This window comes from Alosa alosa, chromosome 5 (assembly GCF_017589495.1).
Source record: "Alosa alosa isolate M-15738 ecotype Scorff River chromosome 5, AALO_Geno_1.1, whole genome shotgun sequence".
In the NCBI taxonomy this organism is placed as follows: domain Eukaryota; kingdom Metazoa; phylum Chordata; class Actinopteri; order Clupeiformes; family Clupeidae; genus Alosa; species Alosa alosa.
Window position 1 is genome coordinate 24,565,987 of NC_063193.1, and position 14,356 is coordinate 24,580,342.

Genomic DNA, 14,356 nt, shown 5'->3' on the forward strand with positions numbered 1-14,356 from the left:
GGAGTGTCTCTGGTAGCCTAATGCTAAATCAAACGCGTAAGCGTAATTTTTAGTTCTCATGATCTTGATTAAAACCAAGTAGATGCTTTATTTTATCTGTCCTGCAGACAGAAAGTCAAACATGGATTTGGGGCATTACATTTTTTTATTGAACGATGTTAACCAGAAATAAAATATTATACTGTAAAATGTTAAGAGAATTAAACTAAATCAGTTGTATTTCAATTGTTTGGTGGACATAGTCAGGCAAAAGGCTTGCCCTGAAGAAACTTCCACAAAAACAGACACCCAGTTGTATTATGGTGAACTCATGTTAGAACTGCTACCACACACCTCCAAAATGTTCTGTCAAACAGATGGTATGGACATACCTATATCATCAGAATGTTTCCATGTGTTTAAGGAGTTTAAATGCTGTTCAAATGTCTCATATGGTTTACTTCCTTCAATACTTCTCATTTTAATTCTGTGACATTCAATAGAAAGTAACAGCAAGTATGTACTGGGTTTAAGAGTCACTGTGTGTGAAATGCTGCTCTAAAATTAGTGTCCTTATGACTGTACTTCATTGGTGTCTTTCGGAGGCAGAAGTGAGGAGATGTCGGAGGAGGAGATTGAGGCCTCTTGGTTGCTAAGAGGAAACCCCAGGATGCCTTTAACAAATGTTTCCAAGGTGATCTCTTCAGGGATCTCCGTATCTAGGAGTGTCTCTTTGTCTACAGAGAGAGAGAGAGAGAGAGAGAGAGAGAGAGAGAGAGAGAGAATGTAAAAGAGAGATCCATGAAATGTAAAAGAGTTACAGGCCCTGTTGATAGAAATGTGTCCATTTACATTCTGGCATTTCACTGCAATGACTACTCTGTCCACCATCATGATTGTCCTCTTTCTATGTGAATATGAGTCAGTAATCTCTTGGAGCTCTCCAACTGTTTGTTAATGTCTGTAACTTTGACTTTCAATGTTTGTTGCTGGTTATTTAGCAATACCAAATACACTAAACACCAAAGGAAAGACCGGCCAGTTCTAGTCCTCTAAATACATTACTTTATTCCTATGTCAATCGTCTATCGTAATTCCTCTGATAATATGTTGCATTAATAAAATCTATTATGAGAATGGGGAAAGGCTTTAAATCCATGAGCCATTGCATCATTTTTGCCTAAAACTCATGAGCTAAACTAACTAACATCCAAAACAAAAATCAATAATGGAACTGCATTATTTTGACCTATATATTTCTAAAAAAAACAAAAAACAAATTTGTCCAATCAAGTTTCATTTTCCACAAATCTGAGCTCCACCCCCCAAAGCCTTCAGCGTGTTCACAGTTGTGGTAATGAGAGCGTAATATCTATCAGAAATATTGTCTGTTTGGGTTTGTTATAAGGTTTGTTTTAGATAACATAATGGAAATACTAGCAAACTTAAAAAAGGTAAATCGGCTGAAAAGGTAAATCCGCTCTACTGTTTTGGTGAAGTGGTGATGTTCACAAATATATATTTTATAGTGTCTCTACCTAGTTAACAACAGTTGACAATGCATTTCTGCAGTCCTTTTCATACTAGAAACTGAGAGTTAAAAATCTATGTGTAAAAAAAGTTTCCTCAGTTACATTTTACTCTAGACTTTAGTTGTATGTCTTTAGTTACATGTTTATTGCTCACTAAAGCAGGACAGTTTGACACTGTCTTTAGTCTTTAGTCTGTTCAAAAAATAGCAATGTTGACATTTGTCTCTTCAACCTGAAACAGTTGACATAAACTGAAACTTTTTTCAAGACTGAACAAGAAGACTTTAAACCACTGTAGTAATATTTAGCTGCAGAACCATTGTTTTTGATAACTGCTTCACATCTGCGTTGCATAGAGTCAACAAAGTTCTGGCACCTATGAACAGGTATTTCTGCCCAGAATGAACAAACTACATTCCACAGTTCCTGTGAATTTGGGGGCTTTGCCTCAGAAACCTAATTTTTAATGTCACCCCACATTACCTCAATATTTTATATCTGGGAACCACAATTTTGCTCACTAACTTGAGTGTTTGGGGTCGTTGTCTTGTTGAAACACCCATCTCAGGGGCATTTCCTCCTCGTTGTATGGCAACATGATCTCTTAAAGTATTTTGATGTATTCAAACTGATCCATGACCCCTGGTATATGATAAACAGGTCTGACACCATAGTATGGAAAATATCTCCATACCATACTTTTTGCGCCATCATGCTTCACTTTCTTCACAGTGTACTGTGGCTTGAATCCATTGCAAAAACAATGGTTCTGCAACTACATATTAATTTAGTGATTTAATGTGAAGTTCAATTAAATAAAAAAAAATGTCAGTTAACTATTTGAGGTTGAAGAGAAAAATGCGAGCACTGCTATTTTTGAATATTCCTTTTCTTTGCTTCCAGTAAAAAATAATGCGGACTTGATACATAATTTGTTAATAATTTGATTTGGAATTGAATGTGGAATGTTTCTATTAAATTTGAAACATGGAAATAAAAACTATTATAAAGAATTTGAACTGTATTCACTTTTTTAACACGCTGCTATTTATTTGAACATAACTCAAAAGATACTCCATAGAAATGCATGGGGCTAGTTTGTCACGCCAATATGGCCGTTGTCTAAACATATCCCACCCCTTCCTCGGCAAAACGTTGACATGTGAATACATTGAGCCAATCATGTGGTGTGATGTGAATACATTGAGCCAATCATATGGTGTGTTGTGAAGACATCGTGCCAATCATGTGTTGTGATCTCGCCGCTGGAGCAAGATTGGTGTCGTGAAGCCTTGCGCACGCGCATTTCTGCCGAAATGGATGCCCGACGAGTGCCCCAAAAGCGTTGTCAAATGGCCCCCGAGTGGAGGGACTTGCCTAAAAGGACTTTGCTGAAACATGCATTTGTGAGTCTGTCTGGTAAAATACATTATTTCAAGACACTGGGCCTACTAGAAAAAATCCCTACTTTGGACTATAATGGCCATACTACAGTAAAAAGACATTTCAGGACAAACAGGTTTTTAAAACATCTACAAGGTGATTGAAGGTCTTAGCTGGCACTTTTCAGAGAATGAAATGTGATTGGATTGAAAACTATTTTTTCCCCCCTCTCTACTTGTTGTCATGTTGTCAATCAAACCCTTATTGGGAAGTGATCGGGAAAACAGAGGCAGACGCAAAAATAATAAATGGTAAACTTAAACAACATGAAAGGATCCTTGATTTTTTTCATCAGTTTGAAAATAGTTAGGCCTGCAGAAATGGCCTAGCATGATGGTCCGCCACTGCAAGGTATATACACATATGTCAGTGTAGGATTTTCTACATTTCTTAAACACACTCTAAGCTAGCAAGTCCCACCGCACCACTTGAGTCTGAGTGCACTCTCTGTGTGAGCTCTCACCTGGCCAGTGCATACTGCCTGCTTCTGACCTCCCGCCTTCTGAGCTGACCCCAAGCAGTGTGCTGAAACATTCCGCCAGTTCTTCCTCTGTCATATGTTCTCCTACACACACACACACACACACACACACACACACACACACACACACACACACACACGCATACACACACAACAATGCATACACATACAGTTTACACATTTAAAAGCCAACACAAATACTCCTGGGAGTAAAAGTCATTCCAATTTTACAATATAATTTTGCTTAAAGATGGACAAACACTCTTTTACATCTGCAGTGCTTTCCTTGCATACACATATCCACTCTGATGTGCACACTCACCTATGGAGATATGTGCCAATGCACGTCACCATAGCTTTCCAGAAGCATGTCTGCCCATTTTCACATACATGTACACACACACACACACACACACACACACACACACACACACAAACCTCTGGCTTGCAGCAGTTCCATCAGGAGGTCTCGGGGGATCTGTGTGTCCCCTGTGCCATCGCTCTGCCCCAGGACGCTGATGGCCCACTGCAGCTCGTGCAGCCTGAGGCCCAGCGCCGGCCGGTGGTTCACAAACAGACGGATGAACTCAGGCAGGTCTACGTGCGTGACGTACTGGCCCGTCTCTGCATAGCGACTAAACTTCACCTCATTCTGCATGTCCTCCAGCTGGCATGCGGAGGGAGGGATGATGGAGAGAGAGATGATGGAGAGAGAGAAAGGGGGTGGGAGGGAGAAGAAAAGTACGCGGAAAAGACAGAGCATGGAGGAGGGAACTAAGGTGAGACGTAAGAGAGCTTTTCTGTTCTGTCCATTCTTGGACTGAGCACTTTAAAAAAATTCAGACCATTTCAGATTTCACCTGGATTCAGAGTAAATCACTGTCAACATCTGATTGTTATGTTGTAACTGACTTATACTGTAAGTAACTGACAGAATCATCAACTGACAGGGTGATTGACCAACTTGTGACTGACAGAAGGAGTGAACCTCTGTCAGAGCTTCTGACTGAACGTTTGTGATTAGTTGAGTAAATGTATGAAAGCAAGAATAGGGCACCTCCTGTTCAGTGGGGTAGAAGCCAAGGGCCCTCATGACAAAGGGCACTTCTGCCAGCGGGATGTGGGTGGACACCTGCCGCATCTGCATGCTGTCAATGCCTTGAGTGCGCAGCTGGCTGTAGTAGAAGTAATCCTCCATTTCCTGTCAGGCCGACACACACAAACACACACACTTACCAGAAGCACCACACAGACAATACCAGAGATGACATATTTTAGTAAAAAAAAAAAACTGTGTTGAAGGTCTAGCCAGTGTGATCATATTAGTAAACTGAACTAAATTATCAACAATCAAACACAAAATCAACACAACACTAAAGAAAACCATGACATTTTCTATGAAAACTAGGCTTTAAGTCAGTTCACCTGAACAGAAAATGAAAGGATCTGATTTCAAGTGTAGTGTAGTGCAGTGCATGCATGCACACACATGCATGGAGACGCACCCTGAAGAGTTGGCCATCTCTCCCTCCCTCCAACAGGCTGTAAAAGGGGTCCAGGTCTTTACCACCCAGGGCTGCTGCAGCCTCCAGAGCACTATACACACACACACACACACACACACACACCATTATCACCGCAACAACAGTAAATCCTGAGGTGAACAGTCCACTGACTGTGTGCAGTCAGTTCAGTGTGTGTGCAGAATGATGAATGCGGTTTGCCAGGGTTCACCTGAGGCTGATCTCCCAGCAGAAAGCCGTGCAGTCGGCTCCCCCTGCTGTGAATGCGTAGCGGCCCTCGTGAGAGACGGCCAAGCTGGACACCCCCGAGGGGTGACACAGCTGGGCACTGCAGCGGTGAGGATTCCCATCCAGAGGGAGGATCTGCAACCCTACCTGCACACACACATAAACACACACACACACACACACACACACACACACACACACACCAATGTATTTATTTTATGCTTATAATAAATACCTTAAATATGCATATTGAGAATGAAACATTTTACCAATGTAAACTTACTCATCTCTGCCTTACACATCTCATCTATGTCTATGGCTGCATTATTCATAAGCTTTCCTTACTCTGTGTGTGTGTGTGATTGTTTCACTATTTAGTGTATCTATTTACCTTGTCTGTGGTGATGTAAGCCATGTAGCGGGCATTGGGGTCTCCATCATTGTTCCGTGGCAATAACATCATCTTCCTGACAGGGGAGCCAAAACAGGGTCCCAGCAATGTCTTCCTGCAAAACCAGTGGGGTCTCAGTGGAAAAAGGATATGACCTACAGCGCCAGTGTGTGTGCCTCTAATTTAGGGGTGTGTATCTACATGAGAGTATTGTGCATGTATAATCATCTAGTCCAACCCACAGTACTTGTCCGAAGTGCCATCGTAGAGTGTTATCTAAGATGCTAAAATGCTCAAGGGCTGTGTGTGTGTGTGTGTGTGTGTGTGTGTGTGTGTGTGTGTGTGTGTGTGTGTGTTTGTGTGTGTGTGGTCTGACCTGCACATTTTGGTGGTGCTGTTGTAGAGCTTCATCTTGTAGAGGTGGGATGCAGTGAGCAGGAAGTGTTCCGTGTTGAGTGGCGGGTACCAGGTCATGCACATGGGCACTCCGCTCTGCTCGATCCTCTCAGCACTCAGGATCACCAGTCTGTCATCACCACTGGCCTGCAGATCATACTCCACCTGCACACACACACACACACACACACACACACACACACACACACACACACCAAATAAGAACAAATGAAATCTATGCACATGGGGAGAGAACAGCTGAAATGTTAAATTACATTAATTGTGTTTATCTATGTGTTATCAGTATGGGTTTATGTGTGTGTGTGTGTGTGTGTGTGTGTGTGTGTGTGTGTGAGAGAGATTGCACACGCAAGTATTCCAGTAAACACACTGACCAGCCTGCGATCCTCTCCCAGGGACAGGAGTCTGGGCAGACCAGTGTCCAGCTGCTCTCCAAACAGCAGGTCCCTGATGGGCATGTAGTGGGAGTGGTGGCGGCCCTGGTAGCGCCAGCGCTGGACACCCTCTTCCGAACACAAGTGAAACAGTGTCACCGCCTTACCGTCATCCTGGGAGGTACACACACACACACTGCATTGAGTATCACTCAACAAACTATGACTTAGCATTTGTGTCTGCTAGGATGTTGCAGAGCTTGTCGTGCACATGAAAAAAATTGAAACAGCAAGATGAAGCTCTACAAGATGAAGCTCTACAACAGATGGTGTTGCTTACACTAACTGGATATTAACTCAAAGTTCTACCGGAGTTCAGGTTCTGTTGTGGGTTGCCGTTGTCATAGTGTGGGTTTGTTTGCTTTCGTTAGAAATAACCTGTTTGCTTTCGTGAGAAATAACCATAATTTATGAGTTGTTATCGAAACTAGGCGACCTTCTATTCAACAATTAGTTGCTGCTGCAGGACTATGAAAGTCTACAGTGCCAAGGGATCTGTAGATAACAATATTTTTTGCAGAGCAGCACTTGTCGCCTGGACCATTTATTGGCCTGAACCCTCAGGGAAAGCACACACTTACTGCAGCAGCCAGGTAATGGGAGTCATGCGAGAAGGCCATGTGTGTGATTGAGTCAGAGCTGTAGCTGAAACTGTCCCCGTCCTCTGAATGAAGGCTGCAGCCATCCAACACACACACCACTCCATTTGCCAACCCCACTGCCAGATACACTCCTGTCCACACACATGGACATGGGAATTAATCACATGTTATAATACTTACCTGTAATAACATTCCTTGTGAATTATTGCTGAATCTGCTGTAAATCGCTATGTGGACATTTGAGTATAAGACAGGGTTCCCACTCTAAGTCAAATGTAAAAATTCCAAGGCTTTTCCTGACTTAAAACCTGAATTTCCATGAGCTGTAATGAATGGTATAATATACTGACCAAAGATTTCAGAGCAAGTCGTGTAGCGTTAAAAAATCTTTTCCTTTTTTTAAAGCGGAAGATGAATAAATGGGTGTTGAATAAACAAAGTTGGGCTAACCACAAGCACTCAAGCATGCAGTAAAGCCAATAACCAGGCAGATATACACCAATTCTGCATGGAAATATATCTGTATTAGGCCTTGTGTATTTTAGCAAGTACATTTTAAACTGCTACAATTCCCAGATATTCCATGACTTTGCTAGCCTGGAAAATCCAGACCCTAATCTAGAAAGATTAAGGGTCTGGCCACGAACAATGTAATGGCCCAATTCGAGGGGCGGCACCAAGCATGCATTTGAAAATCTCACTGCACACAATTGGATAACACTAGACCAATATTTACTCTGAATGATTCCGGACTTCGACGATTGGATAACACTACGACCAATGTTTACTGACCTCCAACGTTGCAGCGCTGTCGTCATCAGTTTAGCTCGCCTCTGGCCCGCATATATCAGATACGCCGATTTGATTGGTTCCCCGGGTTGCAAGGGGTAAAAAGTAACGTGCATCATTGCTCATTGCCAGAGTGTCACACAGAGACAATTCCATTGTGGTCTCGCGAGAACTCTGGATTTCCAGGGTATGACTTTGCCCTAAATATGATAAAATTCCCTGACTTCCCATGCCTGAAATAGACTTCCAGAAATTCCATGACCCGTGGGAACCCTGATAAGAACTGTTTGAAAAAACAGTGTGTGTGTGTGTGTGTGTGTGTGTTCTGTTCTTCACATCTTCTGTACTCACCGTATGGATCGTAGGCCAGGCACTGGATCTGGGGGTCTTTCTGGAAGAGGCGGCTACACACCAACTTTCTCTGCTCATAGTCCCACACCTTGAGGATGCCACTGTTACTGGCCATGGCAACAACAGGTTGCCGTGGGTGACAGGCCACAGCCTGCAGCGAATCAGCATGCTCCTTCAGCAGGGTCTGCACCACACTTCCCTGAGAGGTCACATGCACAACTACAGCTGTATGTGTGGAGATGACCAAGTTCCTACAGGAAGACCAGAGGGACAGAAAGGCTCAGGACAGCTCTATTCCATTGCTCTATCTTTCTAAACTACATTTCCTTTAATGCAATATAGCTGCTACATCTCATATTCTGTTGCCAAGTACAAAGACTTTTTCCTGAAAGGAAAGAGTATTCCACTGCAACTCTATTTCTGATTACTGTGGACACCAGGCAACAATGTCATGTAATACAATGCAGGCACTCTGAGCTAAGGGAAAGGCAACCTCTCATCCACGCACACACGCGCACACACTTCACCAATCCTCACTGAATGACGAAGGGTCGGGCTGCGAGCGTGCAGTCACGGGGGTGTCCCGTGTGGCCATTGGGCACTGTGGTGCCGAATGAGAGCGAGCTGATGGAGTCCAGGTTAAAGTCGCTGTAGTGGCTGATGAGCTTCATCCTGCTGTCGTAGAACTTCACATGACCCCGGCTGTCACCTATGACTATGTAGCTGCAGGACACACACAAACACACACACACACACACACACACACACACACACACATACACACACACACACACACCATCAGTTTGTGTCAGGGCTGTACTTATTTCAAGTGGATTAGAAAAACGAATTATAGCTTACAGTATTTATTGTATACTCATATTTGTAGACTTTGAAAACTGTTTCCTGAGACCCTGCAGTCATTTTCCTACACTGACCCATCTTTAGTTCTAGGCATAGGCCTACTGCTACACACATTATTATGATTAAATGATGGAGCAAGCTGCAGCTGTGATGCAAAAGAAGTAATATGTTTGCAGTCATGTCATATACAGTCTTGACGGTATGAGGTAATCAGTGCAAGGCCCTTTGATTGCTCTGTCACTGACATGTTTCATGGAATGATGAAATGATAAAAAAATAGATAAAAAAGATAACAATAAGCTGATTGAATACATTGTACATATATTCTTATGAGGCATCTAATGTTTGTTTAGATTTGTTTGTGCGTGATCCTCTCATAGGTGTTTGGAGATTCTGAGTACATCATTAACAGCTCTTCTGACAATCACATCTGCTCTTGTCTAGTATTTTGTTTTCAGTTACTGTCATAGCATTAGCAAACTTCAGTTCCTTACATTTACCTGCCACTTATGTCTAAACAAAAGGAAAGACTAAGTTGTCAATTTATTGCTTTACATACCAGTGTGAAATTGATAAATGTAAGGCTACCCTATGAACTAGTTAAGGACCAATGTGTGCTGAGTCATATGCACCTGTCTATTTGTGTGAGTACAGTAATGGCATCCTCCTGGAGTGGGACGAGTTTGAGTGCGGCGTAGCTGGACCCTGTGTCCATCCCCTCTGTCCTCTGTGTCCACATCAGCAGATTGCCCAGTGAGGTGGCGCTGAAGGCCTGCGCTCCTCCGCTGTGGAACACTGACTGGGTGAATGCACCCACCGCCTTATTGAACGTCTGAGAGCGGATAGGGAAGGAGGACCAGGGGGGGAGGAGAAAAGGAAGAGGAAGAAGAGAGCATGTGGGACAGGAGGACGGAAGGTGGTGAAGAGGAGAAGAATCCAAAGTGAAGGAATGAGAGCAGAAGTGAAGAGAGAGAGAGAGAGAGATAAGAGATGAGTTTGTGAGCGTTCTAACACATGAGATGGAGCAGTATGGCTGTGGCACATGCTGTGGAGCACAGAGGAGTATGGCACATGCTGTGGAGCACAGAGGAGTATAAGTATATATACTCTTTTGATCCCGTGAGGGAAATTTGGTCTCTGCATTTATCCCAATCCGTGAATCAGTGAAACACACTCAGCATACAGTGATCACACAGTGAGGTGAAGCACACACTAATCCCGGCGCAGTGAGCTGCCTGCATCAACAGCGGCGCTCGGGGAGCAGTGAGGGGTTAGGTGCCTTGCTCAAGGGCACTTCAGCCGTTCCTCTTGGTCGGGGCTTTGAACCGGCAACCCTCCGGTTACAAGTCCGAAGTGCTAACCAGTAGGCCACGGCTGTCCCCAAGAGTGTCTCAGAGGGGAAGAGCACAGGAAGAAAGCTGACCTTGTCTGAGATCTCAGGGGCCGAGTACTGCAGAGTCGCCCCCTCCTACACATGGGAGACATTTACATCAGAACAACACATACACTACTAACACATATACAGTACACTCACAGGAACAACTGCTACAACAAATATGCAGATATCTTCACGACACTAATTAAAGCAGGAAAAACACCGATGCAGAGAGAGAGAGAGACATGCCGAACTTGCCATTGTGTAAAACAGCACCCTGCTGTCACTGGTGCTAAGCAGCTGGGTATTGTCATTGGGGTTGAATAAAATGTGTTTCTGGAGGAAAGAGAGTCAAGAACAAATTAGGAGACAGTTCAAAGTGGATGACATTCGTAATATACTGTGATATCATGCATCATAAGTTTTATATTTCAATCAAAATAGTGAAGAATATTTTTTAAAAAGACTTAAACAGTAGTAATGTTTGATAATTTGTTATTAGATCAGATTCAACTTTATTGTCATTGTGCAGAGTACAAGTACAGAGACAACGAAATGCAGTTAGCATCTCACCAGAAGTGTAAAAAAGCAGAAAAGTGTAATGTAAACACTACAGACAGGTAGTGCAGTATAAACAGTATAAGACATATAGTGCTGTATAAACAGTATGACATATAGTGCAGTGTAGACAGTATAGTAAACAGTTAAGTGTGTAGTATGGTTTAAAGTAAGGATATGTGCTGTGTATTAACAGTAACATTATAGGAGCAGAATAAATATTGGTATAAACATTATTTCATCATTTTAGAATCATGTTAGAATTTGTTGATAAATGAAATCCGCACTTCATACCTGAGTACCAAACTCTTGGGGAAGTTCAGTTACACACAAAGGACTCTCTGATTCACTGGTCCAGTCCCAGATACACACACGCTGCTGATATTAACACAACCGCACATCAGACAGATCTACTGCTTGGTGCCTCAAACCCACCAGTTAAGTATTAGGGCATACTCACACTAGGTACTGTAGCCTTGTGCCTACTCCCCCGCTAACCAGTGCTTACACTGCACTTACCCATCTGGATCACCTAGTGTGAGTTTACCCTTACAGGGAAGCTACACCAGGCGTGTACCTGAAGCGTTTCGTTCGCAACGCGTAAAATCCATTTTAGATGAATGGTCTATTTTTTTCAAACGTACACTATCATGTCTGGTGTAGCTACTTCCATTGATTTTAGTTGAAGCTAGTTGTTGCAGCAGATTCAACGCGAATGGAACGCTTCAGTTACGTGCCTGGTGTAGCTCAGCTCTATACACAAACATGACTATCATAACTATACCATACCATCACTAGATGCACACATACAGACACATACAATGTTGTTGGTGATAACCACACAAAATTACTTGTGTTGCTTTCCCATGACCTTTACAGTGTTATGGCACACAATTGCACAATAACATAATTTGTTTGCATGCTTTATAATTTCACTCTCTGAGCTCTAATAGTTCACCTACCTGCACTCCTGCAGCCCCCACCGAAACCAGATGTTTGGAGTCATGAGAAAGGGCTAATGCAACAGTGCCCCCTTCAGGATGACAATCAAATAAGGTCCGCACAGGGATGCTGTGAGGAGCAGCACAATTACATTTATTTATACAGACCACAGGGAATCAAACATACCTGCGTGCACACACACACACACATACACACACACACACACACACACACACCTTTAGCCTTACAGGGAAAAAGTCTCTCTTAGTCTATAATGTGTGTCTCTGACCAGCCCCTTTTAAAAAGTCCCTCTCTATGCAAGCAGAGCCACTGTAGTGTAGTGGTATTATGCCTCTCTCTTTCTGTGTAGCCTTACCAAGTATATGTGTCCCAGACAATAACCAGGCTGTCTTGACCCTTATCTGCAGTCACCAGCCAGCGGCGGTCCTTACTCACACACACACAGGAGATCGGGCTACAGTGGCCCTGCAAAATAAACCAGAAACACCTTAACAGTGGGCCACACACCACTGAGCTGAGCAGTTCATGTTATTTAGCAGACACTTTTATCCAAAGCTATTCACAACATCATCAATAAAGAAGCCTGTCATTCCTCTACATAGAACAACCATTAATGTTACATTTGCACTAAAACAGTTTAAACTAACACTAAAATCAAATCAATTTTAAATTTAATGTGGGATACTCCACTCCACACATAAGTTGAAGCTACACAATCAATCAGTTAGACTTTGACGAAGACACAGTGGTGTCGAAACATTGGTTGTTTTTGTTTGCACTAGTGACGACTGCAAGTTTAATCAGTGTGCTCCAGTCTGTTTTCTTTGTTTCAAATACATTTTAAAACATACAACAGTTTTGCTTCCCCTTCCCCCTCTTCCTCTTCCCAATAATTTAAATTTCAGCCATTTGTTTGTGCTTCAGTTAAAAGTACAATATTTACTTAAACTTTTGCATCCTCTGATTATTGTTACCCTTAGGTCTCCTTTTGTGGATTAGGTTGAATGTTAGTCCTCATTTGTAAATTGCTTTGGATAAAAGTGCCAGTCAGCTAAATGAATAAATGTAAATGCAACCTGCTTGCATTTACATTTACCATGTCAGTCAAATAGAGGAGCAGGGAGCCCATGACTCCTCCTCAGTGCTAGCTGCAGGAGCTTTCATGGCCTGTGGTCTTACCTGAAGCAGGTGCTGTGTGTTGGTGGTGTGGTCATACATGACAGCCACATGTGCACAGACATACAGAATGACCAGGCACTCATCATCCTGCAGGCAGAACACTGGGAGCATGCTGTTGATGCCAAATGCCCAGTTCAGAGTCTGAAACCATGACACAACAAATACTAACCAAGTCATTATAGGCCTAATTATTATCATTGGAAATATTACATGACTGAGACCCAGCTGGATCTATGTTGTAGAATTACCAGTGGATGGGTTTTGGTTGCTTTCTGCTGACTGGGCAGGACAATAGAGGTAGCCGAGTAGACATGAGAATCCAGTTCCTGTGAAACACTTTTGAGAGCCTGGTCAGCATCAAGGTTCTCTGTGCCATTTTGGACACCGAAGTTGGCTTCAGCATGTTTTGACTGCTGCTCGTCCGATCTGGGTATAGAGGCGTCCGAGGAGCCTTTTTGACAGTCATTGGCGTAGGACATCACGTAACGACGGAGAGATGTAGCAACTAAGTAAAGATGAAAAGGTGGTCAATTACACCATTTAATCTTAGAAGATGTCTAAAAGTTATGACGCAGATTTCTGTTTCATTGTAACGTTATCAGTTAGATGTCCGTCATCTTTCGCTCCCTATGCACAGTTATTATGCCTATACCATCGCTATTTCAGGATGAGGTGAACGCAACAGGAACGATCATTCCAACCTGGCCTAGCCTACTGGATGCTGGATGGATCTTCCACTAACGTTAACTTACGTTAAATGTCCTACCTTCATTTTACTTTATGCTTAGTGTAGGCTTTCGTTAGTCTAGTCTATCGTTAACTAGGCCTAACGTTAACATGAATTTAGCACTGGGCCTCAAGTTGTCATACATAAACCTTAGGTTTTTTGTTTTCTATAGCAACAATACAGCATTTCTGAAAACGTCAGGGCTAAAAAAACAAAACATTTAGCAACTTACTTTTACAACATACCGCGATCTGCTGGTAATGTTGTTCCCTCTTGGATGGCTCGGATGGTAAGCGTTCTGTTGCTATGATACGGTGTGAAGGGAGGAGCTTCTACAGTACACAACAAAAAAACAGATAATTTCGTGTTTTCAAATGTTTTTTTTTTTCCCTTTTTTTTAAAATCCATTATTTCATCTTTGACATATACATAGTCAAAAACATTAAGGGGATAACAAGACCAAAAGAAGGTTACACAATCTGTAGGTATGCATTCTTGCTTTTAACTTTCTTTAAGGACTCAA

The 14,356-nt window shown here is 42.6% G+C and overlaps 1 protein-coding gene across 1 annotated transcript; it reads right to left on the reverse strand.

Moving 5' to 3' along the window:
- Window positions 1-95: 95 nt before the first annotated feature.
- Window positions 96-14,131, reverse strand: cfap251 (cilia and flagella associated protein 251). Its single transcript, XM_048242585.1, has 21 exons — window positions 14,079-14,131; window positions 13,355-13,611; window positions 13,107-13,247; window positions 12,283-12,392; window positions 11,927-12,035; window positions 11,259-11,342; window positions 10,665-10,742; window positions 10,455-10,499; window positions 9,664-9,863; window positions 8,708-8,893; window positions 8,171-8,421; window positions 7,010-7,161; window positions 6,369-6,542; window positions 5,954-6,138; window positions 5,578-5,692; window positions 5,170-5,333; window positions 4,941-5,031; window positions 4,493-4,636; window positions 3,874-4,102; window positions 3,418-3,519; window positions 96-716 (listed from the first exon to the last, which is right to left on the reverse strand). The coding sequence occupies exons 2-21, from the start codon at window positions 13,583-13,585 to the stop codon at window positions 553-555; spliced, it is 2,955 nt and encodes a 984-aa protein (XP_048098542.1). The 5' UTR covers window positions 13,586-13,611; window positions 14,079-14,131; the 3' UTR covers window positions 96-552.
- Window positions 14,132-14,356: the final 225 nt, after the last annotated feature.